A 23,526-nucleotide genomic window follows, 5' to 3' on the forward strand; every position below is an offset into this window, starting at 1 on the left:
TCCAGGACTAGGCTTCATCAGTGTCTGGGAAGCCGGCCCATACAGTTCACATACACATTTAACTCAATCAATCAAATGTATTTATAAAGCCGTTTTTACATCAGCAGATGTCACAAAAAGCTATACAGAAACCCAGCCAAAAACCCCAAACAGCCAGCAATGCAGATGTAACTGCTTCTAACTGTTCATCCAACTGCAAATCTCACTAGTGCCTAGTTAAATAAAGGTTAAATAAAAACAAAATAGTACAAAAAGGACTAATCATACCAAATCTATTCTGTTTGTCCAAGTAAACCTAAGAGACAACGTTCACCAACAACAAAGAAAATCATGCTCAAGGTGAAAATGTCCTCACCTTCATGACGTTGAAGAGCACCTCCTGACCCAGGCTGTCCTGGCCCTTGAAGAACTCATGCTCGGGGTAGGTGCGGGCGATGTCCCGGCGGATGAGCTTTTCGCAGGGCGAGGACATCTTGAGCAGCTCAGAATACTGGTTCTTCACTGGCATGTCTGTGGCGTTACCAAGCAGCTGCCACACGATGGCCCGGAAGTGGTGTGGGATGCCCTTGCGGATCAGCTCCTGGAGGTGAAAAGAAAGGTTTAATTACGAATCAAACTCTCAGTTTACTGTAGAACTCCACATCCTAGCCTATACTGAATATCTATGTCATCTCATATGTCTCTAATCTTCACTTATCTTATCCCTCCATCTGTGATCTGTCCTCACTTGTCCTCGCTCCCATTTTCTCCTCTCTAATCTCTCCTGCTGTTCCCCTCTCCCTTTTTCCATCCTTTTCCCTAGCTCTGTCTGCTCTCTCCCTCAATGTTCTCCCTCCATCTTCTCTGCTCTTCCCCGCACTCTGACCTTTCCATCTCATCCATCTCTTCTCACTTTCACCTTCCCTACAGTCCTCTCTCTCCCCCTTATTCGTCCTCTCTCCTCTGTCCCCGCTCTCCATCTTATCCCCCCTAACCCCTATGTACCCTCTCCGTTACCCATCCATCCATCTCTCCTCTGCCCACCACTCCCATGTCATATCTCCTCTTTTTCTATTTAACCCTTATTTTACCAGGTAAGTTGACTGAGAACATATTCTCATTTACAGCAACGACCTGGGGAATAGTTACAGGGGAGAGGAGGGGGATGAATGAGCCAATTGTAAGCTGGGGATGATAAGGTGACAGTGATGTTATGAGGGCCAGATTGGGAACTTAGCCAGGACACCGGGGTTAACACCCCTACTCTTACGATAAGTACCATTCTTGCGTCTTTAGTGACCACAGAGAGTCAGGACACCTGTTAAACATCCCATCTGAAAGAAGGCACCCTACACAGAGCAATGTCCCCATTCACTGCCCTGGGGCATTGGGATATTTTTTTTTTAGACCAAGGGGAAGGGTGCCTCCTACTGGCCCTCCAACACCACTTTTCCCCCTCATTTATCATATCTCTCCATCTTCTCCCCTCTCTTCCCTTTGCTCTATCAGTCTCTCAATCACTCATCCACCACCCTCACCTTGAGCAGCTTGTCCTTCTTGCGTCTCCATTCATCCCACTCGTTGACGATGCGTCCCCACAGGATCCAGGTGTCCTCCTCCAGGTGGGACAGGTTGGACGAGGCAGAGGAGCTTGACACAAGGGACGAGCCGCTGTTCCGCCGCGAGCCGCTCATCGAGCGCATCGACTTTGAGTCCGCCTCCAGAAGTCTGAGGGGGGGGTTGTGGGTGTCAAGGTGTTAGGGGTCAAAGGTCAGACAAGGGTCATATGAGTGAATCAAGAGCCACTTATGCTTTCACAACACTAGTCTTGTTTCCATTACTTGCTTTGATCTTTTTATTGTTAATCCATAATGTTAAGCTTTTCAGGCGTAATGTTATATTCTCTTTTGCATTAAATTAGACTGTTACTTGAAACGTTTTTAATTGTTACTCCATGTAGTAGAAAATCTCGTGTGGGAGAATGTCATGTAAAACACTGGAGAGCACAAAGAACCAGCAGTAACTTTAACACCACTAGGTCAAGTTACTGAACCTTGAAACCTCTCTGATAGTGACTTGGCACTGGGCTTATTGTTGAGATACTTATCAGTGCCAAAGCAGCTACTCTGATAGTAGGGACAATGAGGGTGTGTCCAAAATTGCAGCTTTTTCCCTATATAGTGCACTGCTTTTGACCCGAGCTCGTCTGGAACCTGATCAAAAGTAGTGCACTACATAGGGAATAGGGTGCCATTTGGGACGCCTCTATTAAAAGACACTTTATGTTGGTGTTTTGGCATTTACCTGTAGCTACTGTGCAACACATGTGAACCCCGGTTCCCATCTCTTTCTCACCTGTTCTGCTCCTCCAGCTTGGCCAGCAGCTCTAGTTCGTCAGGGCTCAGGCTCTCCGAGTCGGCGGGGGAGGCGGCGGGGGCCGAGAGCATGGCATCTTGGCAAGATGAGTCCGGGCTGAGGAGGGGGCTTCCCATGGAATGGTCCATGCCAGGGGGAGAGGAAGGGGGACACTCCAGCTGGTTGGGTCCCCCTGTGGAGCACTCTCTCTCGGGGCTGCCGCTGGGGGTGGACATGGTGGAGGTGGGCACAGTGCAATGCAATGTTGGACAGGGGAGGCTGTGGCTGGGTCTCCTTACCCGTCTCCCCCGCTGTAGGGTCACCTGGTAGGGTGGTGCCGGAGCCAATTGGATCAGGGTTCCTCAAATCTGTTGTGAATTTAGAGGACGTTTGAATTACGAGGACATATGCATGAGGACATACACTGAACAAAAATATGAATGCAACATGTAAAGTGTTGGTCCCATGTTTCATGAGCTGAAATAAAAGATCCCAGAAATGATCCATACGCACAAAAAGCTTATTTCTCTAAAATTTTTGGCACAAATGTGGTTACATCCCTGTTCGTGAGCATTTCTCCTTTGCCAAGATAATCCATCCACCTGACAGGTGTGGCATATCAAGAAGCTGATTAAACAGCATGACCATTACACAGGTGCACCTTGTGCTGGGGACAATAAAAAGCCACTCTAAAATGAGCAGTTGTGTCACACGACACAATGCCACAGATGTCTCAAATTGAGGGAGCGTGCAATTGGCATGCTGACTGCAGGAATCTCCACCAGAGCTGTTGCCAGAGAATTTAATGTTAATTTTTCTACCAAAATGAATGCACAGAGATACTGTGATGAGATCCTGAGGCCCATTGTTGTGCCATTCATCCGCCTCCATCACCTCATGTTTCAGCATGATAATGCACGGCCCCATGTCGCAAGGATCTGTACACAATTCCTGGAAGCTGAAAATGTCCCAGTTCTTCCATGGCCTGCATACTCACCAGACATGTCACCCATTGAGCATGTTTGGAATGCTCTGGATCAACGTGTACGACAGCGTGTTCCACAGGAAACAATCAACAGCCTGATCAACTCTATGCAAAGGAGATGTGTCGCGCTACATGAGGCAAATGGTGGTCACAGCATATCCTAATTGGTTTTCTGAACCACACCCCTACTTTTTTTATTTTTTAAAGGTATCTGACCAACAGATGCATCTGTATTCCCAGTCATGTAAAATCCAGAGATTAGGGACTAATTCATTCATTTCAAATGGACTTATTTCCTTATATGAACTATAACTCAGTAAAATCTTTGAATGCATGCTGCGTTTACATTTTTGTTCAGTATACATACATACAGTGCATTCGGAAAGTATTCAGACCCCTTGACTTTTTCCAAATGTTACTTTACAGCCCAATTCTAAAAATGGACTACTTAAAAAATCTCAAACTACACACAATACCCCATAATGACAAAGCGAAAATAGGTTTGTAGACATTTTTGCTAATTAATAAAAAATAAAAAACAGAAATACCTTATTTCCATACAGTACCAGTCAAAAGTTTGAACACACCTACTCATTCAAGGGTTTTTCTTTATTTTCACATTTTTTGTTTTTTGCGACTGCACTTGAAGAAACTTTCAAAGTTCTTGAAATTCATGATTTACTGACCTTCATGTCTTAAAAGTAATGATGGACTGTCATTTCTCTTTGCTTATTTGAGCTGTTCTTGCCATAATATGGACTTGGTCTTTTACCAAATAGGGCTATCTTCTGTATACCACCCCTAACTTGTCACAACACAACTGATTGGCTCAAACGCATTAAAGAAAGAAATTCCACAAATTCACTTTTAACAAGGCACACCTTTTAATTGAAATGCACTCCAGGTGAATACCTCATGAAGCTGGTTGAGAGAATGCCAAGAGTGTGGAAAGCTGTCATCAAGGCAAAGGGTGGCTACTTTGAAGAATCTCAAATCGATTTTTATTCGTTTAACACTTTTTTGGTTACTACATGATTCCATGTGTGTTATTTCATAGTTTTGATGTCTTCACTATTATTCTACAATGTAGAAAATAGTAAAAAATTATGAAAAACCCTTCAAATGAGCTGGTGTCCAAACTTCTGACTGGTACTGTAAGTATTCAGACCCTTTGCGATGAGACTCAAATTGAGCTCAGGTGCATCTTGTTTCCATTGATCATCCTTGAGATGTTTCTACAACTTGATTGGAGCCCACCTGTGGTAAATTAAATTGATTGGACATGATTTGGAAAGGCACACACCTGTCTATATAAGGTCCCACAGTTGACCGTGCATGTCAGAGCAAAAACCAAGCCAAACCAAGTTGGTCAGGATAATATCTATGAGGGTGCCCATGTTCATGGATTTAGGGTTGTACCTGGTGGGTTCCTTGATAATTTGTGTGAGATTGAGGGCATCTAACTTAGATTGTAGGACTGCCTGGTTGTTAAGCATATCCCAGTTTAGGTCACCTAACAGAAAGAACTCTGAAGATAGATGGGAGGGCAATCAATTCACATATGGTGTCCGGGGCACAGCTGGGAGCTGAGGGGGGTCTATAACAGGCGGCAACAGTGAGAGACGTATTTCTGGAGAGATTCCTTTTTAAAATTAGAAGCTCGAACTGTTTGGGCATAGACCTTGAAAGTATGGCAGAACTTTGCAGGCTATCTCTGCAGTAGATTGCAACTCCTCCCCCTTTGGCAGTTCTATCTTGACGGAAAATGAAAATCACAGCAAGGACATCAGGGTTGGCAGAGTGTGCTAAAGCAGTGAGTAAAACAAACTTAGGGAGGAGGCTTCTGATAACATGCATGAAACCAAGGCTTTTAAGGTTACAGAAGTCAAGAAATGAGAGCGCCTGGGTTAACCTCCACATCACCCGAGGAACAGAGTAGGATGAGGGTATGGCTGAAGCCTATCAAAACTGGTCGTTTTGTGCGTTGGGGACAAAGAATAAAAGGAGCAGATTTCTGGGCGTGGTAGGATAGATGGTAGGATAGATTCAGGGCATAATGTACAGACCGGGGTATGGTAGGGTGTGATGTGTTGGTCATTACTGAGAGGTGGTTAAGGAGAGTGTTTTGAATACTGATAACCTTACTGGTTATAACCTTTTTTGGCAAGACAGATCTTCCAAAAGGTGGCGGAGTGGCAATCTTTACCAAGGATCACCTTCAGTGCTCAGTTGTCTCCACCAAGTCTGTCCCCAAACAATTTGATTTGCTGGTTTGAAGTATTAAACTTTCAAATAGCTCTTTGATGACTGTTGCTGGGTGCTATAGTCCTCCATCAGCACCGGCCTGTACCCTACCTGCCCTAAGCTCTCTCCTGGCCCCTTACACTAAGTCTGAATTTGTCCTGCTAGGTGACCTAAACTGGGACATGCTTAAACCACCTGACTAAGTCCTAAAGCAATGGGACTCCCTAAATCTCTAAGATTATTACCAATCCCACAAGGTATGACTCCAAACACCCAGAAAAGGCTACTCTCCTCGATGTTATCTTCACAAACAATCCTGATAGGTATCAGTCTGGTGTTTTCTGTAATGGCTGCGCAGTGAAACGACCTGTCCTGATTTGTCATAAACCCTTGCTAAAAAACTTTAATTAGCAAGCCTTCCATCATGAACTGGCCTCTGTAAAATGGTATAGAATCAGCTTGATCCCCTCTCTCAAAGACACCTGGACCTTCTTTTTATATATTTTTGGTGGTATTGTTAACAAACACGCCCCCATAAAGAAAATTAGAAGTTCTCTCTCTGTGGGTATAACCCCAAGAAGTTCTGGAAAACCCTCCTCCTCGCAGCTGCCCATGTCCCCTAAAGTTGATGATGTGGTTGTTACTGACAAGAAGCACATGGCTGAGCTCTTTAAATCACCACTTCATTAAGTCAGGATTCCTATTTGACTCAGCCATGCCTCCTTGCCCGTCCAACATTTCCTCATCTCCCACCCCTTCTGTGACTATCCCCGATGCTTCTCCCTCTTTTTTTCCCCTGCCCCGCAACAAACTTTCTCCCTGCAGGCAGTCACTGAGTACGAGGTGCTAAAGGAGCTCCTGAAACTTGACCCTCTGCGTTATGTAGTGCATAACAGCAGCCCTTAGCCGTAGTATATTGTCAGGAAGAGACTGTGCATTAAAAGGTGATTGGATTAGCAAACTAGAAAGGATGTGTTGAGAAAGATAGCTCTGCAGATTGCTAGTATATCAACATGGCCTATGTAAATACAAAACAACATTCCTCAAAGTATTATATTTTATAATTGTTTGTTTTCTCATGCAAATCCATTGACAAAAAAAAAAGAATGGCAATTTAAACTGAGGTTAAACCCATGAAATCCCATTTTCTGATAAGGAAAGTTTTGTTTGTTGTTTGTGTGTGCGTGCGTGCGTGCACTCAGGCCTGTGGTTCACAATGTGCAACATTCTACTGGCCTATGTGAGGCGAGGCCGGGTAGGCAAGGCCTGGTGCTCTCTCAGTCCACTATCCTATCTCCTCCCTCTAGTAAAGCCAAGAACAGACTGTGCACTGCACAATGTAGCTACTAATCACAAAACCAATAGGGGGGAACCATTTGTCAGTGATAAACCAGAGCCAGAGGTCCCGCTGCTACTGTTTAACCATGAAGGTAGCAACACTGCTCAGGAGTTCCTTTCTGCACTCCTGTCTGTGGCAGCCAAGCTGCACCATAGAAATGGAATTACAAGAATGAGAATCCCATGAGGGTGCAGCCAAATTGCAGTGGCTTGGGTTGCTTTCTGTTCAACTCATTCTAGTTCTATGGTGTTTCCACTCCTGTATGTGACAGCCAGGCAGCACCATAGAAATATAATTACTAGAATGAAAAAGAAAACCCTGACAGCCTTATAGAAATATAATTATTCGAACAGGTAAAACACCTCAGGCCATGGCAATTTGACTGCACCCTCATAGCATTTCCATTCTAGTGATTATATTTCTATGGACAGAAGCACAGCCCTGGCCTGCATCATGTATGGGAGCTCTATTACTGGGTAAGCCAGAGTCCAGCCGAGCTGGTGGCCCCAATTCGGAGGGAGAGGAGAGATAGACCTAACCCCAAGCCGAGGGTAATTCAGCATACATTTGACAAATGGAATCCCAGAAGGTAGGGCTTATGCACATCTGCAAGAGTGAGAGAGATGAGGGGAATGGGCTAGCCACCATTGGAATGCTGAACAGCTCTATGACTACAACACACACACACACACACCAGACAGAAATCCTAGCTGTTTTAATATCCGCCATAGTCACACCGATACATATGTCTACTGAAGCGCGACAATGACAAGGAAAGCAGAAAAACTGCCCAGAGAAGAAAAAAATTATGTTTGAAGGGAGAAAACACTGCAGAGGGATGGAGGGACAAGGACGCCATTCATGCGCTGGGAGAGGCCAATCAAAAGTGCCATTAACTAGCACGAGACCAATTGCATCAGAAGAGCAGCAGCTCAGGCAAACGAGCATCCTCAAACCGTCACGATATTCCCTCGAAATGACACGTAGCTAGTTCCTACAAAACAATGTAACAATAGAAACAGAGAAAAGTTGTCCATATGGAGCCTAATCAAAGCTAATCTTATGACACTATAAATACTGCACTTTTAACCTTTGATATTCCTCAAGACTGCTCACTGTGATGATGGAAATGCATAATAGTTACCTTTTAAGAAACCAAATGCAAGAAATAATCTTAAAATCTATGAAAATATAACACTAGTCTCCCTCTGCAAACGAATCCCCTAAATTACTGGCATCCCCATTGGTCATCTCACCAGGAATCATTCCAGTCCAGCTACAGTTGGATGTACACCAGAGGAGGTATACAGCAATGTCATTGAAGCCAGGCTATAGTCCAAACTCTGTGAGTCATGCTAGACTACAGCAGTATGTGGGACTATTGCTGCTCTCGCTATCAGTACATTAACTCTCTCTAAGGGTAACGGTAGGACAAAACAAACAAAAAATGGAACTGAATGTAGCTGAATGCGGAAGTCCTCCCATTTAGTGTGTCTGGAAGTGATATGTTGTGCTTCCCAAATGGCACCCTATATAGTGCACTACTTTTGATCAGAGCCCTTTGGGCCCTGGTTAAAAGTACTGCACTATATAGGGAATAGGGTGCAATTTAAGACACCACCATGGTGAACTTGGGACTGCAGAGTACTGGAGATGGAGATAGCCTTGGGGGACCAAAGGCTGTACCCAGCACACGAGGGAGCTTCAATGTGAGCCCTGTTGTGTGTGTGTGTAAACAGCAGCTTCTCCCTTGCCGTGAATGGGGCAGCTTCAATGTGAGCACTGTGTTGTGCCTATGCATGAGTTTGTATGTAAACCGCTATCCGCGTGCACAATTATCGCATTCTGTGTGCGCCTCAGAACTTCCTATCCTCGCGCCAACTGTCCACAGCAACAGACAGACCTATTGTACCCCCAACTATCAGCCCTCCCTGTCCCCCATTTCTCCCCCTGAACCCCTAATCCACCCCTCCCTTCCCCTCTCTCCCTCCTTGTACGTCCTGTGCCTCCCCCTCAGGCCATGCTTGACATCAAGGGCAGCCCCACACGCCAATCCCTCCTGTTCGCCCTAACCTCGCTGTTGCTACATCTCATTTACATCTTTATGCCCGTCTGTCCGCTGACACGTGGCTTGTTCCTCAACGCCACAACATCCAAGTGCATGCGACTGTGGCAGCATCCAAAATGGCACAATATGATCTATATAGTGCGCTACTTGGGAATGGCCCTGGTCAAAAGTAGTCCACTTTGTAGTGCCCAGTTCATCTCCCGCTCTGGTGTCTAGGGTTAGTATTATGAACCCTGTGCTCTTCTGACGTCACTGTTGTTGATGTATTCCCTCTGTTTCTGTAATGGCTGCATATTAACCGTTGTCTCTAATATGCTTGACCTCCCCTAGTCACCCAAAATCGTCATGGCTATGACAGCCTGACCTTCTTTGACAAAGTGAATTATAAAAAAAAGAAAAGAAATGTCCTCTCACTGTCAACTGCGTTTATTTTCAGCAAACTTAACATGTGTAAATATTTGTATGAACATTTGTATGAATATTTGTATGTGACTAACAGAAATTGAATAATGTGTCCCTGAACAAACGGGGGTCAAATTCAAAAGTAACAGTCAGTATCTGGTGTGGCCACCAGCTGCATTAAGTACTGCAGTGCATCTCCTCCTCATGGACTGCACCAGATCTGCCAAATCTTGCTGTGAGATGTTACCCCACTCTGCCACCAAGGCACCTGCAAGTTCCCGGACATTTCTGGGGGGTAATGACCCTAGCCCTCACCCTCCGATCCAACAGGTCCCAGACGTGCTCAATGGGATTGAGATCCGGGCTCTTCACTGGCCATGGCAGAACACTGACATTCCTGTCTTGCAGGAAATAACGCACAGAACGAGCAGTATGGCTGGTGGCATTGTCATGCTGGAGGGTCATGTCAGGATGAGCCTGCAGGAAGGGTACCACATGAGGGAGGAGGATGTCTTCCCTGTAACGCACATTGTTGAGATTGCCTGCAATGACAACAAGCTCAATCCGATGATGCTGTGACACACCGCCCCAGGCCATGACAGACCCTCCACCTCCCAATCGATCCCGCTCCAGAGTACAGGCCTCGGTGTAACGCTCATTCCTTCGACGATAAATGCGAATCCAACCATTACCCCTGGTGAGACAAAACCGCGACTCATCAGTGAAGAGCACTTTTTGCCAGTCCTGTCTGGTCCAGCGACAGTGGGTTTGTGCCCATAGGCGACGTTGTGGCCGGTGATGTCTGGTGAGGACCTGCCTTTCAACAGGCCTACAAGCCCTCAGTCCAGCCTCTCTCTGCCTATTACGGACAGTCTGAGCACTGATGGAGGGATTGTGCGTTCCTGGTGTAACTCGGGCAGTTGTTGTTGCCATCCTGTACCTGTCCCGCAGGGACCCTGGGTATCTTTCTTTTGGTGTTTTTCAGTCAGTAGAAAGGTCTCTTTAGCGTCCTAGGTTTTCATAACTGTGACCTTAATTGCCTACCGTCTGTAAGCTGTTAGTGTCTTAAAGACCGTTCCAAAGGTTCATGCTCATTAATTGTTTATGGTTCATCGAACAAGCATGGGAAACAGTGTTTAAACCCTTTACAATGAAGATCTGTGAAGGTATTTGGATTTTTACGAATTATCTTTGAAAGACAGGGTCCTGAAAAAGGGACGTTTCTTTTTTTGCTGAGTTCATATACATTCATTATATCGGTCCATGGCCCTGTACAGCAGATGTTATCTAGAATCGAGATGAATCTAATGAATAAGTTGCTTTGACGGTAAGCTTGAATGAAGACCAGACACATTTGGGCTAATTAGAATATCATGTCATCCGGTGAAGCTCCCTCAGAATACCCAAGTTCCCTAAACGCAACCACATTTAGAACAAGAATTGCTTCCTGAATTCCTAGTTTAGCTATAAGCGCCCTCCTGATAATCACATTTCCATGAATACCAAGGGGAACATGGCTTTAAAATACACATTTCCACCATCCTCCCTCCAAAGGAATTGCGATGTGACTAATCATTTATTCTGCAATGGTAGTGAGTGTATTGTCGGAGGGGGGCTAGGCCGATTTGACCCTGATCAGGTCTGTGATTCAATAAGATACAGATTAAAAGGATCACCAGCACTGCTGCGTTAACCTCAAATGGATTACAAACAGATTAAACACTGTACACCAACATAACCCCAGATGCCCTTGCATTTGCCTAGGCATTAACAGAAAATATACACATAAACGATACACGGGATGTCCATGGGATTGGTTTAAGCCTCACTTTTCCAAAGTAGATGAACCAACCAGATCCCCTTTTCTGGGGCACTGATCGAAACTGATCTGGGGCCAGTATAGTTAGTGTGGCGTGAAACAGAAACCATCTGACCTATTACTATTAAACCTGTGCCACTTTGGTACAATAGCCCCAGTACATTGTGTCACCAGTTGATTGTGTGTTCATTCAGCTCTATATTAACGCCATATGAAACCTCCCTCTGGGGTTTCAGAACAGGTCTGGATAGTTTGCCACATACACTGGAATGGGCCAATAGAGAGGTGACGTTAATTATACTCCCAGAGAGAGTGAACTGTGAACTGAGGTGAATCATTCCTGTACATTACCAGACACCAGTGATCCTTGAAAACAAGTGCAACCAAGACAACAGCTCTGGTGAAATGGTTGCCCGGGCTTGTTTATCACAATAAAAGGGCAAGGCCCTGTTCACCTGACTAGGTGGGGAAATAGATGGGGGGGCGTGGTAGTAGGCGTGGCCAACAGTGCCTTCTCCAACCAACATTTTTAGAGGCCCTCCCATGGCAGCAGAAACAAAATGTTGCTGTTTTAAAACAAATTTGAATGCTATTCGCAATTCTAGACATTTTGCCATGGGGAAAAGAAAACATTTTACAGTTTAAGCTAGTTTCCTGCAATTCTACACATTTTGCCATGGCTTGTGTTGTGTTCTTATGCTACACTTCATGACCAAAAGCTTGTCAAACATCTCATTACAAATCATGGGAATTAATATAGAGTTGGTCCCCCCTTTACTGCTATAACAGCCTCCACTCGTCTGGGAAGGCTTTCCACTAGATGTTGGAACATTGCTGCGGGGACTTGCTTCCATTCAGCCACAAAAGCATTAGTGAGGTCGGGCAATGATGCTGGGCGATTAAGCCTGGCTCGCAGTCGGTGTTCCAATTCATTCCAAAGCTGTTCGATGGGTTTAAGGTCAAGGCTCTGTGCAGGCCAGTCAAGTTCTTCCACACCAACCTCGGCAAACCATTTCTATTTGGAACTCCCTTTGTGCACGGAGGCATTGTCATGCTAAAACAGGAAAGGGCATCGTATAGAATGTCATTGTATGCTGTAGCGTTAAGGTTTCCCTTCACTGGAACTAAAGGGCCTATCCCGAACCATGAAAAACAGCCCCAGGCAATTCATTATTCCTCCTCCAAACATTAGTTGGCACTATGCATTGTGGCAGGTAGCGTACTCCTGGCTTCCGCCAAACCCAGATTTGTCCGTCGGACTGCCAGCTGGTGAAGCGTGATTCATCACTCCAGAGAATGCGTTTCCACTGCTCCAGAGTCCAATGGCGGCAAGCTTTACGCCACTCCAGACAATGCTTGGCATTGCTCATGGTGATCTTAGGCTTGTGTGCGGCTGCTCGGCCATGGAAACCCCCCTTCATGAAGCTCCCGAAAAACAGTTATTATGCTGACGTCGCTTCCAGAGGCAGTTGGGAACTCGGTAGTGAGTGTTGCAACTGAGGACAGATAATTTTTTTCAACACTCGGCGGTCCCGTTCTGTGAGCTTGTGTGGCCTACCACTTCACGGCTGAGCCGTTGTTGCTCCTAGACGTTTCCAATTCACAATAACAGCATCCGGGCAAATAATGGTTTGCTTTGTGAGTAAATTTAACTAGTTACCATTCTATTTCCGCTTTATTCCGTGCTGTAATGTAAAGTGCTTCCAAAATAATATGAACAACAGACTAGAAGGGAGCTTGTAGTAGCTGCAGTAGGGCAGGATACTGGAGTTTTAGACTTGGTATGTCAGGTCATGGAGTTGCTCCCAGTATCTCAGCGTCAGCAGCACAGCAGGATCATGGAGTGGAACCTTTAGCACAGGGCAGGCCTCTGCTGATCGCTACAACCAACCAACCACAGTGAGAGAGTCGGTGTGACGAACAGATAGACAGAACCTCAGAGATGCAGAGACAGACAGGCAGACAGACACAGACATCAGGACAGGTTTATGATATCCCTCCCTCCTACTACGGTCCGTATTGTGGCATTCAGCAGTTTTGTACGGCAGAAACACACCACAGCCAAGCCGGTGTAAAACACAAAGACTTAATCTGACAACATCACAAAGGCATATTAGTTTACCATTCATTCACAGTTCACCTTAGCATGGATTGCCATAGCAACAGCAAGTAGCAGGGATGATGAGAAAGAAGTGAGGTTAACACAGCTGGTTGAAAATGCCAACTGTCACTTTTACTGAGCTGTAATGTTCAAATGTCCCATCCGTGTGTGTGGTAATCTGGTATTTCAAAACAAGGTCATGAGGATGTGTGAAGATTAGATAGTTTCACTCTCTGTATGGTGAGTGCATTTCCTAGATAAGGCTAAAAGCAATGACTTGATTTCTCACTCAACACACCCTGTGCTGGTGAAATCTACCCAGCGCTTTCACTTGGTGGTGCATGTCTCTAGTCTGTTCTATTCTAGCGTTTATAATATTAACCATAATTAGTCTGAAATGCAAAGTTATTTATTCCTTGAAAAGTAGTCCCCAAAAAGACTGAATGCAGATGCCTGGGGCAGAATACTTCACTTTTTTTTATAGTCAGCCATAATACCCCTTCCATAATAAAATGTTTGAGATCTTTCGCTCTCATCTTTTGGAGTAAAGCCATCCCAAGGGACATCCATTTCTGACTACAATATTCTAACGGCCTTAGCACGCATTCACTAGCAAAAAGAATACATCTGAAGGACAAATAACCTGCGTTGTATAGGCTACAAAGAACTGGCTGAGGATGTAATTACGTAGGCTTTTGCCTGTTTCGGTTTGTGTTTGTGTGATGGCACTTAGCCCAGATTTCTGGCCAATATGCTTATGCCAATGGCTGCTACCTGTACAACAGGCTCTCGCGCTGCAGATGATGCTTCAGCTCCAGCATCTGTCACCAATTCAAATGTCAGTTCAATCCTATGTCTTGCAGTGCAATGTGACAGAAGAAGGCTATTCAAAACATTGCAACGATTGTATAACGATATATGCAACGGAGGCCGCGCAAGCGAAGAGGCTACAATGTGTCCTCTTATTTCTGTGCCTAAAACTGTAGGCTACAGAAAAATTTACGGGGTTTGTAGCCTATTTCGGCTATTTTCTTTTTCGCTTGCCTTTCCATTTGAGGGGCCTATTCGCTTTCCGGAAATATGCAAATGAAGACCACTGTATTAATTCGACAAGAGAGAAATGAAGCAGTATCAGCCCCGCTGTCGCCGAGTAACCTCTGATGAAGATTAAGGCTTCCTCAATGTAAAAAAAAATACACAGTGCTTTGTTTTGGAGCAGAAACGTAAACTTCGCTCGATCCATCTACATGTATAACAAATATTTATGTGACACATGAAATTATAACAAGAACAGTAAAAAAAATGTACATACATTTATAAATAAAACAGCAATGCCCACCTGAATGTTCCCATAATCGAAGCGGCTCTTGCTCGTAGCTGCTATGTCATGCCGGCAACCACGAAACTAGCACAGAATAAAACCTTCACAATGTCGACTTCGCCACCTTATGAAAAATACAGTAAGAAATGCAACGCCGAAGCCATCGCTCGTGCTGCTGTTTATTAGAAAATGCGAAGTCGCGCAGCTGTCCGTCTGTCGGCGCTTCCTCAAGAAGACCTATAACTAGCTACAGGCGACAAATACTAGACAGGCAGCTGTCCACCCTTTCTCCCCTGTCCTCCCCAACTATGTTATAATACAAATAAAGCAGACAATAAAATAGCTTTAAACAGCAGCGTCAATCATTAACAGAAATCATAAACAGAATGGCGTGCTACAGCGTTTCTACACCATTTGCCACGAGGTGGTGCACACACCAATCAGATTACAACACAGGCATGATTGGCATGTCTAAAGCCAATGAATTAGCTTAATTAAGGTACCCATTGTAGTGAAACCGCAATGATCCACTCATGTCTATTCTTTATTCTGCGGGGAGGCGGGGCTTGCATACAGTGGCGTGCATACTCTATAGTGCATTAGAGATTTATTCCCTCTAAAAAATATATAAAATGAGGGAATTATTCAAATGTAACTCTTATTATGTCAATTGCAATTAGGTTAGGGCATTATTATAGCCTATACTAGCTATAATGACTGGCACAGTGAACATACTCATAACAATGATACTGTAGTAGACAGTAGACTGCAAATTGACTTTAAGAATCTATAGCATGCAGGTGGGTCTGTAAAAAAAAACTCAACAAGAAGAAGATCAAAATAGCTGCAAGTTGTGTTTATTGAATTAAATGGGGTGTAATAAAATTAGTTGTGAGTAGGGGGTGTTGTCTCCCTCCCTCTTCTGTTGGCTTTGAGAGTTTTTTTTAGAAAATGGGTTGGGGGAGGTGGCAGCAGGGTTTTCCCAAACTCGTCTTCTGCACAGTTACTTTTTGCATTTTTTTTTTGCAGGGGAAGCAAAATAGTTTTGCCAGGGCGGCTGTGATCCGCGGGAGGAGAGCCTGTTTTTTCTTAGGCTCATCTGCAGCCACAATACCTGAACAGGTGACAGAGAACAGGGCATGAAATCAGGGTCGTGTTCATTAGGGTACACAGTAGCAAAATATTTTGAAACGGAAAACAAAAACAAGCATTTGTTATTGGCAAGTTCAAGAAAGTTCCTCCCTGTTTTAGTCCGTTGTCTTCCATTTAGTGGCTAATGAATAAGACCCTGATACATTACAATACATTACAATAGTGTGCTGAAGACAGATGCACATGCTGACTGACAGAAATGAGGACTTACTATCATTGCCAAAAGGAGACACCTTGTTCTTCTTCTGGTCCTTGTTATTTCCTCGCTTCTTCTTTCCTGACTTCCTCACTTCTTTCTTCATAGCCTCTTCCTTCTCTTTCTTCTTAGTAGAGAGAGAAACAGAAATGAGTCGATGCCTCACAATCAAACAGCCCAAATAACTAAACGATCTACTGGTTCTTGGCTGTCTCACCTGTGTGGAGGTGATGTCCTTGAGGTCTGTGGAGAGGGCGCTGCTGATGGGCTTGGTGCTTTCAGAAAGGTATCTAATTACCTGGGACTTCTCAGAAATGGCTGAGCTTACACTGGTCTTTTCCAAACCAGTGCTGTCATCAGCCATCTCCTCTAGGTCCTCTTCTAGGGTTTCCCTCCAAGCCAGGAGCTCCTCGGTGAGGGTGACGTCACTCCTTGAGGAGGTTGAGGAGTGTGATCTCCCACTAGCACGGCTCCTCCTGGCTCCAAAATGGCCGTCGGAACTCCAGTTCTCGGAATAGTCATCTATGACTTGTGTGATGGTGTCCGCCATGCACCCGATGGCTCCCTCGCTACCAGAGCGTGCGGCACGCAGTTGAGCCCGGTTGGAGTCCGAACGCAGGGACAATCTTTTAGCCGCAGTCTTCACGATGGCCTTCACCGCATCCTCCCCGCTGAATTGGATGCTCTCCTCCAGGCCAAAGACGACAGAGATGTCAGCATTCTTCAGGGCATGCTGGACCTCCACAAAGAGATCCTTCATCAGCCTGAAGGGGTCATTGGCCCTCCTTGTCTGGGGGGACTCTGAGGCCTCCAGTCGGCACATGATGCCATGGAGAATAAACTTCAGAGTCTGGGGGCTCATGACGGTGGCACAGGGAGTGCTGCGAAGGAGGATGTCCTCCTTGCCTGATAGGAGGGAGGGAATCTTCTCCAGGGAGTCCTGCCTGTTCTTGGTGGGCATCAGGGAGCTGTCACTCATCTCGGAGACCTCAGCTCCCCCCACCTCTTCTTCCAGGGTCTGGGAAGGAGCTGCCCGTGCTGCATGGGTGGTCGTCATCATTATCTCCCCATCAGGTGTCAAGGGACATAGGGGTTCTGAAACAGAAGACAGTCAGAATTACCACCGAACAAGCTAGTAACCACGGAAACGATCCTATTGAAGTTGTATATCTGTTTCTCTCACCTGAGGAAGTACAGTTCCCGCTCAGCCCAGTCAAAACTGTTCGCTGCTCTGGCCCCCCAATGGTGGAACAAACTCCCTCACGACGCCAGGACAGCGGAGTCAATCACCACCTTCCGGAGACACCTGAAACCCCACCTCTTTAAGGAATACCTAGGATAGGATAAAGTAATCCTTCTCACTCCCCCCCCCTTAAAAGATTTAGATGCACTATTGTAAAGTGGCCGTTCCACTGGATGTCATAAGGTGAATGCACCAATTTGTAAGTCGCTCTGGATAAGAGCGTCTGCTAAATGACTTAAATGTAAATGTAATGTAATGTATAATCAGGAACAAACACTGTGTCACCAACACCCACCTGTTGTCTCCATTTTAGTAACTTTAGTGCCCTTCTTGATAGCTGGCAGGACACCTACAGAAAGAGCATCATAGACATTAGTTGATCCTTCCACCATATATCGTTTTAGAATTCTATCAATAAATCCAAGTATTTTGGAAGTGGAGATCAATACTCACTGTAACTGGTTGTTCGAGATAGAAGAGTTTGAGGCAGTGCCAACACACCAACTACTTGGCGGCTTAGTTTTTTCACCCCTGCCTTAGCCTCCCTAGCCCTTCTAGCCTTGATAGCCTCCCTGGCCTTCTTTTCTGCCTTTGCTATATTGGCCTCTCGGCTGGGCCTGGGGCTTTGCGGGGGCTTCGGCACAAGGTTCTGAGACAAATAACAACAGTGGGGAAATCATATCACCATAGAAACCACATTTTTCACCATAGGCATGATGGTACTGAGTGACATGTCACATAGGGGTTAACCTTAGAATTACAATCAGAATTAAAATCTGAATTCCAATACTATTAGTTCTAACTGGTAGGTGGTCAATGTGTCTTAATGGCGTTATTATCTCGTTTTAAACTGATTTTCAACCCGTCATATTACTAGATTACAACCAACTGGCCTCCGTTACAACCAGACGTTTTGCAACAGAACTAAAAGCTGTTTCTTACCTTTCGAGGCCTGTCCTGGGGGCAGTCTACCAGGGCTGGCAGGCTTAGTCCATCATGGCCAGCGGAATGGACATCTGTCTGGAACACTTGCTCTCCAGCACTAGCTTGGAGGGTCCCAGCCTGGGGTATAGGAACATAAGGAAATACATTTAACTTAAGCCCTCCATTATTATGCCCACTTTTCCAACTATAAATCATAACCTTAGAATTACAATCAGAATTAAAATCTGAATTCCAATACTATTAGTTCTAACTGGTAGGTGGTCCATGTGTCGTAATGGCGTTATTATCTCGTTTTAAACTGGTTTTCAACCCGTCATATTACTAGATTGCAACCAACTGGCCTCCGTTACAACCAGACGTTTTGCAACAGAACTAAAAACTGTTTCTTACCTTTCGAGGCCTGTCCTGGGGGCAGTCTACCAGGGCTGGCAGGCTTAGTCCATCATGGCCAGCGGAATGGACATCTGTCTGGAACACTTGCTCTCCAACACTAGCTTGGAGGGTCCCAGCCTGGGATATAGGAACATAAGGAAATACATTTAACTTAAGCCCTGCATTATTATGCCCACTTTTCCAACTATAAATCATAACCTTTGAATTACAATCAGAATTAAACTCAGAATTCCAATACTATTAGTTCTAACTGGTAGGTGGTCCATGTGTCGTAATGGCGTTATTATCTCGTTTTAAACTGGTTTTCAACCCGTCATATTACTAGATTACAACCAACTGGCCTCCGTTACAACCAGACGTTTTGCAACAGAACTAAAAGCTGTTTCTTACCTTTCGAGGCCTGTCCTGAGGGCAGTCTACCAGGGCAGGCAGGCTTAGTCCATCATGGCCAGCGGAATGGACATCTGTCGGGAACACTTGCTCTCCAGCACTAGCTTGGAGGGTCCCAGCCTGGGGTATAGGAACATAAGGAAATACATTTAACTTAAGCCCTCCATTATTATGCCAACTTTTCCAACTATAAATCATAACCTTAGAATTACAATCTGTCAGGTTTTGGCCAGGACTGTTTAGGTTTTGTTCACTAGATGTCCCCCTTGCACCTTTTTTGTACCTTTTGTTTTTCTTGCTCCAATTATTGTTTGCACCTGTAAGTCATTCCCTTGTTAGTATTTAAACCCTGTGTGTTCCTTAGTTCCTTGCTCAGTGTTTGTAAGTTAGCACCCAGCCCCAGCCCAAGCCTTGTTTTATATAGACTTTTCTCTTGTTGGATTTTCCAGAGGTTCTCTGGTTTTGTTCTTGTTTATTATTTGAGTAGTCTTTTGAGGTTTGTTTTTTCCCTGCTGTTTTCTACCACTTTGTGGATTTTTCGTTGTATTTTGGAGGATATCCATTTTTCATTAAACCACCATCTCTAGTACTGCTGTGTCTGCCTCATCTTCTGGGTTCTGCCAATTATTAAGTGACTGTTTCTCGCACCGGGTCCTGACAGAAACACTGAGCCATTAATATGAACCCAGAGGCAGCCAGTACCCAGGACTTTTTTCCCATGCTGTCCCACCACGAGGGGACTGTCCAACGTCACGAAGCTGCTCTGGTTCAGCAAGAGGCCTTACTGGCTGGACATTCTCAACTTCTGTCGGAGATGATGACTTCCATAAAGCAGATTTCTGATCAACTTTCTCCTGCAACCGCTTCTGCTCCAGTTCATCAGATTCAAGTGCCCGTGGCAGTTAACCCCCTGGCTGAACCTCGTCTGCCGCCTCCCCAACGGTTCTCAGGTGATCCGAGTGTTTGTAAGGGGTTTTTCACCCAATGTTCTCTCTCCTTCGAGCTGCAACCCTCGTCGTTTCCCACCGACCGGTCCAAGATAGCATATATCATCACCCTGCTGTCGGAAAAAGCCCTAGCCTGGGCTACTGCTGTGTGGGATGCCCAAAGTCCCTGCTGTGCCAGCTACTCTACCTTTGCTGAAGAATTCAAGCGAGTGTTTCAAGGTCCTACCAGCGGTCCTGACTCAGCCAAACAGCTCCTGACTCTCCGCCAAGGTCGGCGCAGCGTGACGGACTATGCCATCCAGTTCCACACGGTGGCAGCAGCGAGTGGCTGGAACGACGAGGCGCTCACAGTGTGCTTTTTGAAGGGTCTTTCCGACACCATCCAAGATGAACTGGCCACTCGGGAACCACCAGACAACCTCGAGTCCCTGATCAAGTTGGCTTCACGCATAGACCAGCGTCTGAGAGAGAGAGAGCTCAACCGTAGATCTCTCACCCTAGCTCCTATCGGTCCCAGCTCCGAGTCTCCACCTTTATCCTCGCTGACTCCACCGGAACCCATGCAGGTTGGACGCATCTCCCAGGCTGAGAGAGACCGCCGGATGAGGGAGCGATGCTGTCTATATTGCGGCAAACCGGGCCATTTCCTCTCCACGTGTTCCGGGCTCCAGGGAAAATGCACTCTCCCGTGCAGGCCTGGGAGGACTGTAACGGGAAACATAACCTCCTCCCATCCATCCAACTCCCGCCTGCTCATTCCAGTTACCCTTTCCTGGGACAACCACGAGCTTCCCCTTCAAGCCTTGGTAGACTCTGGAGCCGCAGGTAACTTCATGGATGGTGTCTGGGCGAAGGAGAATGGCGTTCCCTCTGAACCTCTAAGTGACCCCATAAGGGTTACTACGTTGGATGGAAGCCCTTTGGGATCTGGACTTGTCACTCGTGTCACTACCCCCTTGCGACTTTCAGTTTCCCAACACCAGGAAGTGATGAACTTTCATCTGACCTCGTGTTCCGAGTTCCCTCTCGTCCTTGGATACCCCTGGCTTCACAGCCATAACCCTCACATCGACTGGTCTGTGGGCACTATCAAGCAGTGGGGTCCTACGTGCCAAGCCACTTGTATCTTCCCAAGTTCCCCGAGTTCCCCTCCCGAGTCTCTAGAATCCATCGACCTGTCCCGAGTTCCCGAGTGTTACCATGACCTCAAACCGGTATTTAGCAAACAGAGGGCCACCAAACTACCACCCCATAGACCTTACGATTGCCCCATCGACCTGTTTCCGGGCACCTGCCCCCCCAGGGGTCGGATCTTTTCCCTATCTCCTCCCGAACGAGCTGCTATGGATACCTACATCAAGGACTCTCTGGCAGCAGGCCTCATGCGTCCATCCACCTCGCCAGCGGGAGCAGGGTTTTTCTTTGTGGCCAAAAAAGACGGGGGATTACGTCCCTGCATCGACTACCGGGGACTTAATGCCATAACCGTCCGTAACCGCTACCCGCTACCCCTTATGGCCACAGCCTTTGAGCTGCTCCAGGAAGCAGTGGTCTTCACTAAGCTTGACCTGCGGAACGCATACCATCTTGTGCGGATCAAACCCGGTGACGAGTGGAAGACCGCTTTCAACACGCCTACTGGTCACTACGAATACTTGGTGATGCCCTTCGGCCTGACCAACGCACCGGCTGTGTTCCAAGCGCTCATAAACGATGTGCTTAGGGATATGCTTAACATTTTCGTGTTTGTTTACTTGGATGACATCCTCATCTTTTCGAGCTCCCTTCAAGAACACACCAAGCATGTCAGACAAGTGCTCAAACGCCTCCTAGACAGCCATTTGTACGTTAAGCCGGAAAAGTGTGAATTCCATTCCTCTCGAGTACAATTCCTGGGATTTATAGTGGAACCCGGTCGAGTCCAGATGGACCCCAAGAAGGTAGGGGCGGTAGCGGATTGGCCCACCCCCAAGTCCGTTAAGGAAGTTCAGCGTTTCCTGGGCTTCACCAACTTTTACCGCAAGTTCATCAAGAACTTCAGCTCGGTGGCAGCCCCTCTCTCAGCTGTAACCAAGGGTGGCAACACAAGGTTTCTGTGGGGAAGAGAAGCTGAGACGGCCTTCCAAGGACTCAAGCAGCGCATCCTCTCTGCTCCCATCCTGACACTACCAACGGCGGATGAACCTTTTGTGGTGGAGGTAGACGCATCAGAGGTTGGGGTTGGAGCTGTCCTGTCTCAGAGGGGTGAAGACAAGAAGCTTCATCCTTGCGCCTTCTTCTCTCACCGGCTTACCCCGGCCGAGAGGAATTACGATGTGGGGGATCGTGAACTCCTAGCAGTTAAGATGGCATTGAAGGAATGGAGACACTGGCTCGAGGGGGCTTCTCAACCGTTTCAAGTGCTTACGGACCACAAAAATCTGGAGTATATCCAGCAGGCGAAGCGGTTGAACTCCAGACAAGCTCGATGGTCTCTTTTCTTCAGCCGATTTCAGTTTATCCTCACCTATAGACCCGGGTCGAAGAATCTCAAACCGGACGCCTTGTCACGAATCTACTCTCCTGCCATTCGAGAAGATACTGACAAGACTGTCCTTCCGGCCGCTAAGATCGTGGCTCCGATCTCGTGGCAAGTGGAGGATACCGTGAAACAAGCTCAAGCCATCGAACCGGGCCCTGGAGGAGGTCCTGCTAATCGGTTGTTTGTTCCCAAGGCAGCAAGATCCCAAGTCCTTCTGTGGGGGCACTCCTCTCGCCTCACCTGTCACCCGGGCGTAGGTCGCACCTTGGAGTTCATTCAGCGTAAGTTCTGGTGGCCCACCATAAAAGAAGACGTTGCCACTTTCGTCAAGGCCTGTCCCGTGTGCTGCCAGGGCAAATCTTCTCACCTCCGCCCTCAAGGACTCCTTCACCCTTTATCTATTCCCCACCGACCCTGGTCCCATATCTCGTTGGACTTTATTACTGGCCTTCCTCCGTCCCATGGTAATACTACTATCCTAGTCATCATCGACAGGTTTTCTAAGGCGGCCAGGTTTGTTCCTTTGACCAAATTACCTTCTGCCAAGGAAACAGCTGAGTTGGTGATTAACCATGTGTTCCGAGTCTTTGGTATCCAGCAAGATATGGTTTCCGACAGAGGTCCCCAGTTCGCCTCAAGGTTTTGGAAGGCCTTCTGCCAACTCATAGGGGCCACGGCCAGTTTATCTTCAGGGTACCATCCGGAGTCCAACGGCCAAACTGAGAGGATGAATCAGGAGCTGGAAACCACCCTCAGATGTATGGTTTCCAACAACCCGTCCACATGGTCATCCTTCATTGTTTGGGCCGAGTACGCGCACAACACCTTGTGCTCCTCCTCCACTGGTATGTCTCCGCATGAGTGTCAGTTTGGCTATGCTCCGCTATTGTTCCCGGACCAGGAGGCAGAAGTCAGAGTGCCTTCAGCCTCGAGGTTCATCAGACGCTGTCGGCTTACGTGGAAGAAGGCCCGTCTTAATCTTCTGCGTTCCTCACAGCAGTACCAGCGACAAGCCAACAGACGTCGCCGTCCCGGTCCTACCCTGTACCCCGGCCAGAGAGTATGGCTCTCAACAAAGGACTTACCGCTAAGGGTGGAGTCTCGCAAGCTGTCCCAGAGATTCATC

General features: G+C 46.6%; 2 protein-coding genes across 3 annotated transcripts in view; both read right to left on the reverse strand.

Annotated features, from left to right (window-relative positions):
- LOC139568473 (EVI5-like protein) overlaps nt 1-15,016 on the reverse strand; it is a 34,355-nt gene extending 19,339 nt beyond the window's left edge. For both annotated transcript variants that reach the window (XM_071390311.1, XM_071390310.1), the window contains exons 1-4: nt 14,632-15,016; nt 2,335-2,702; nt 1,518-1,707; nt 356-580 (exon numbers count right to left, since the gene is read on the reverse strand). In XM_071390311.1, coding sequence (XP_071246412.1) covers nt 356-580; nt 1,518-1,707; nt 2,335-2,570 — 651 coding nt within the window. In that variant the 5' untranslated portion in view covers nt 2,571-2,702; nt 14,632-15,016. The remainder of the gene's footprint in view (nt 1-355; nt 581-1,517; nt 1,708-2,334; nt 2,703-14,631) is intronic.
- Nucleotides 15,017-15,355: 339 nt separating this feature from the next.
- LOC139551659 (uncharacterized) lies at nt 15,356-17,862 on the reverse strand. The gene is made up of 5 exons (XM_071362939.1): nt 17,658-17,862; nt 17,500-17,553; nt 16,179-17,056; nt 15,977-16,085; nt 15,356-15,727 (listed from the first exon to the last, which is right to left on the reverse strand). The coding sequence occupies exons 2-5, from the start codon at nt 17,510-17,512 to the stop codon at nt 15,558-15,560; spliced, it is 1,170 nt and encodes a 389-aa protein (XP_071219040.1). The 5' UTR covers nt 17,513-17,553; nt 17,658-17,862; the 3' UTR covers nt 15,356-15,557.
- Between the last annotated feature and the right edge of the window lie 5,664 nt (nt 17,863-23,526).

This window comes from Salvelinus alpinus, chromosome 2 (genome assembly GCF_045679555.1).
Source record: "Salvelinus alpinus chromosome 2, SLU_Salpinus.1, whole genome shotgun sequence".
Classification (NCBI taxonomy): Eukaryota; Metazoa; Chordata; class Actinopteri; order Salmoniformes; family Salmonidae; genus Salvelinus; species Salvelinus alpinus.

Coding starts and splice junctions, on each gene's coding strand:
- LOC139551659 (XM_071362939.1), bottom strand. Junction 16,086..16,178: donor AGGACATCACCTCCACACAG/GTGAGACAGCCA, acceptor TCTACTAAGAAG/AAAGAGAAGGAAGAGGCTAT. Junction 15,728..15,976: donor GTCTCCTTTTGGCAATGATA/GTAAGTCCTCAT, acceptor TCACCTGTTCAG/GTATTGTGGCTGCAGATGAG.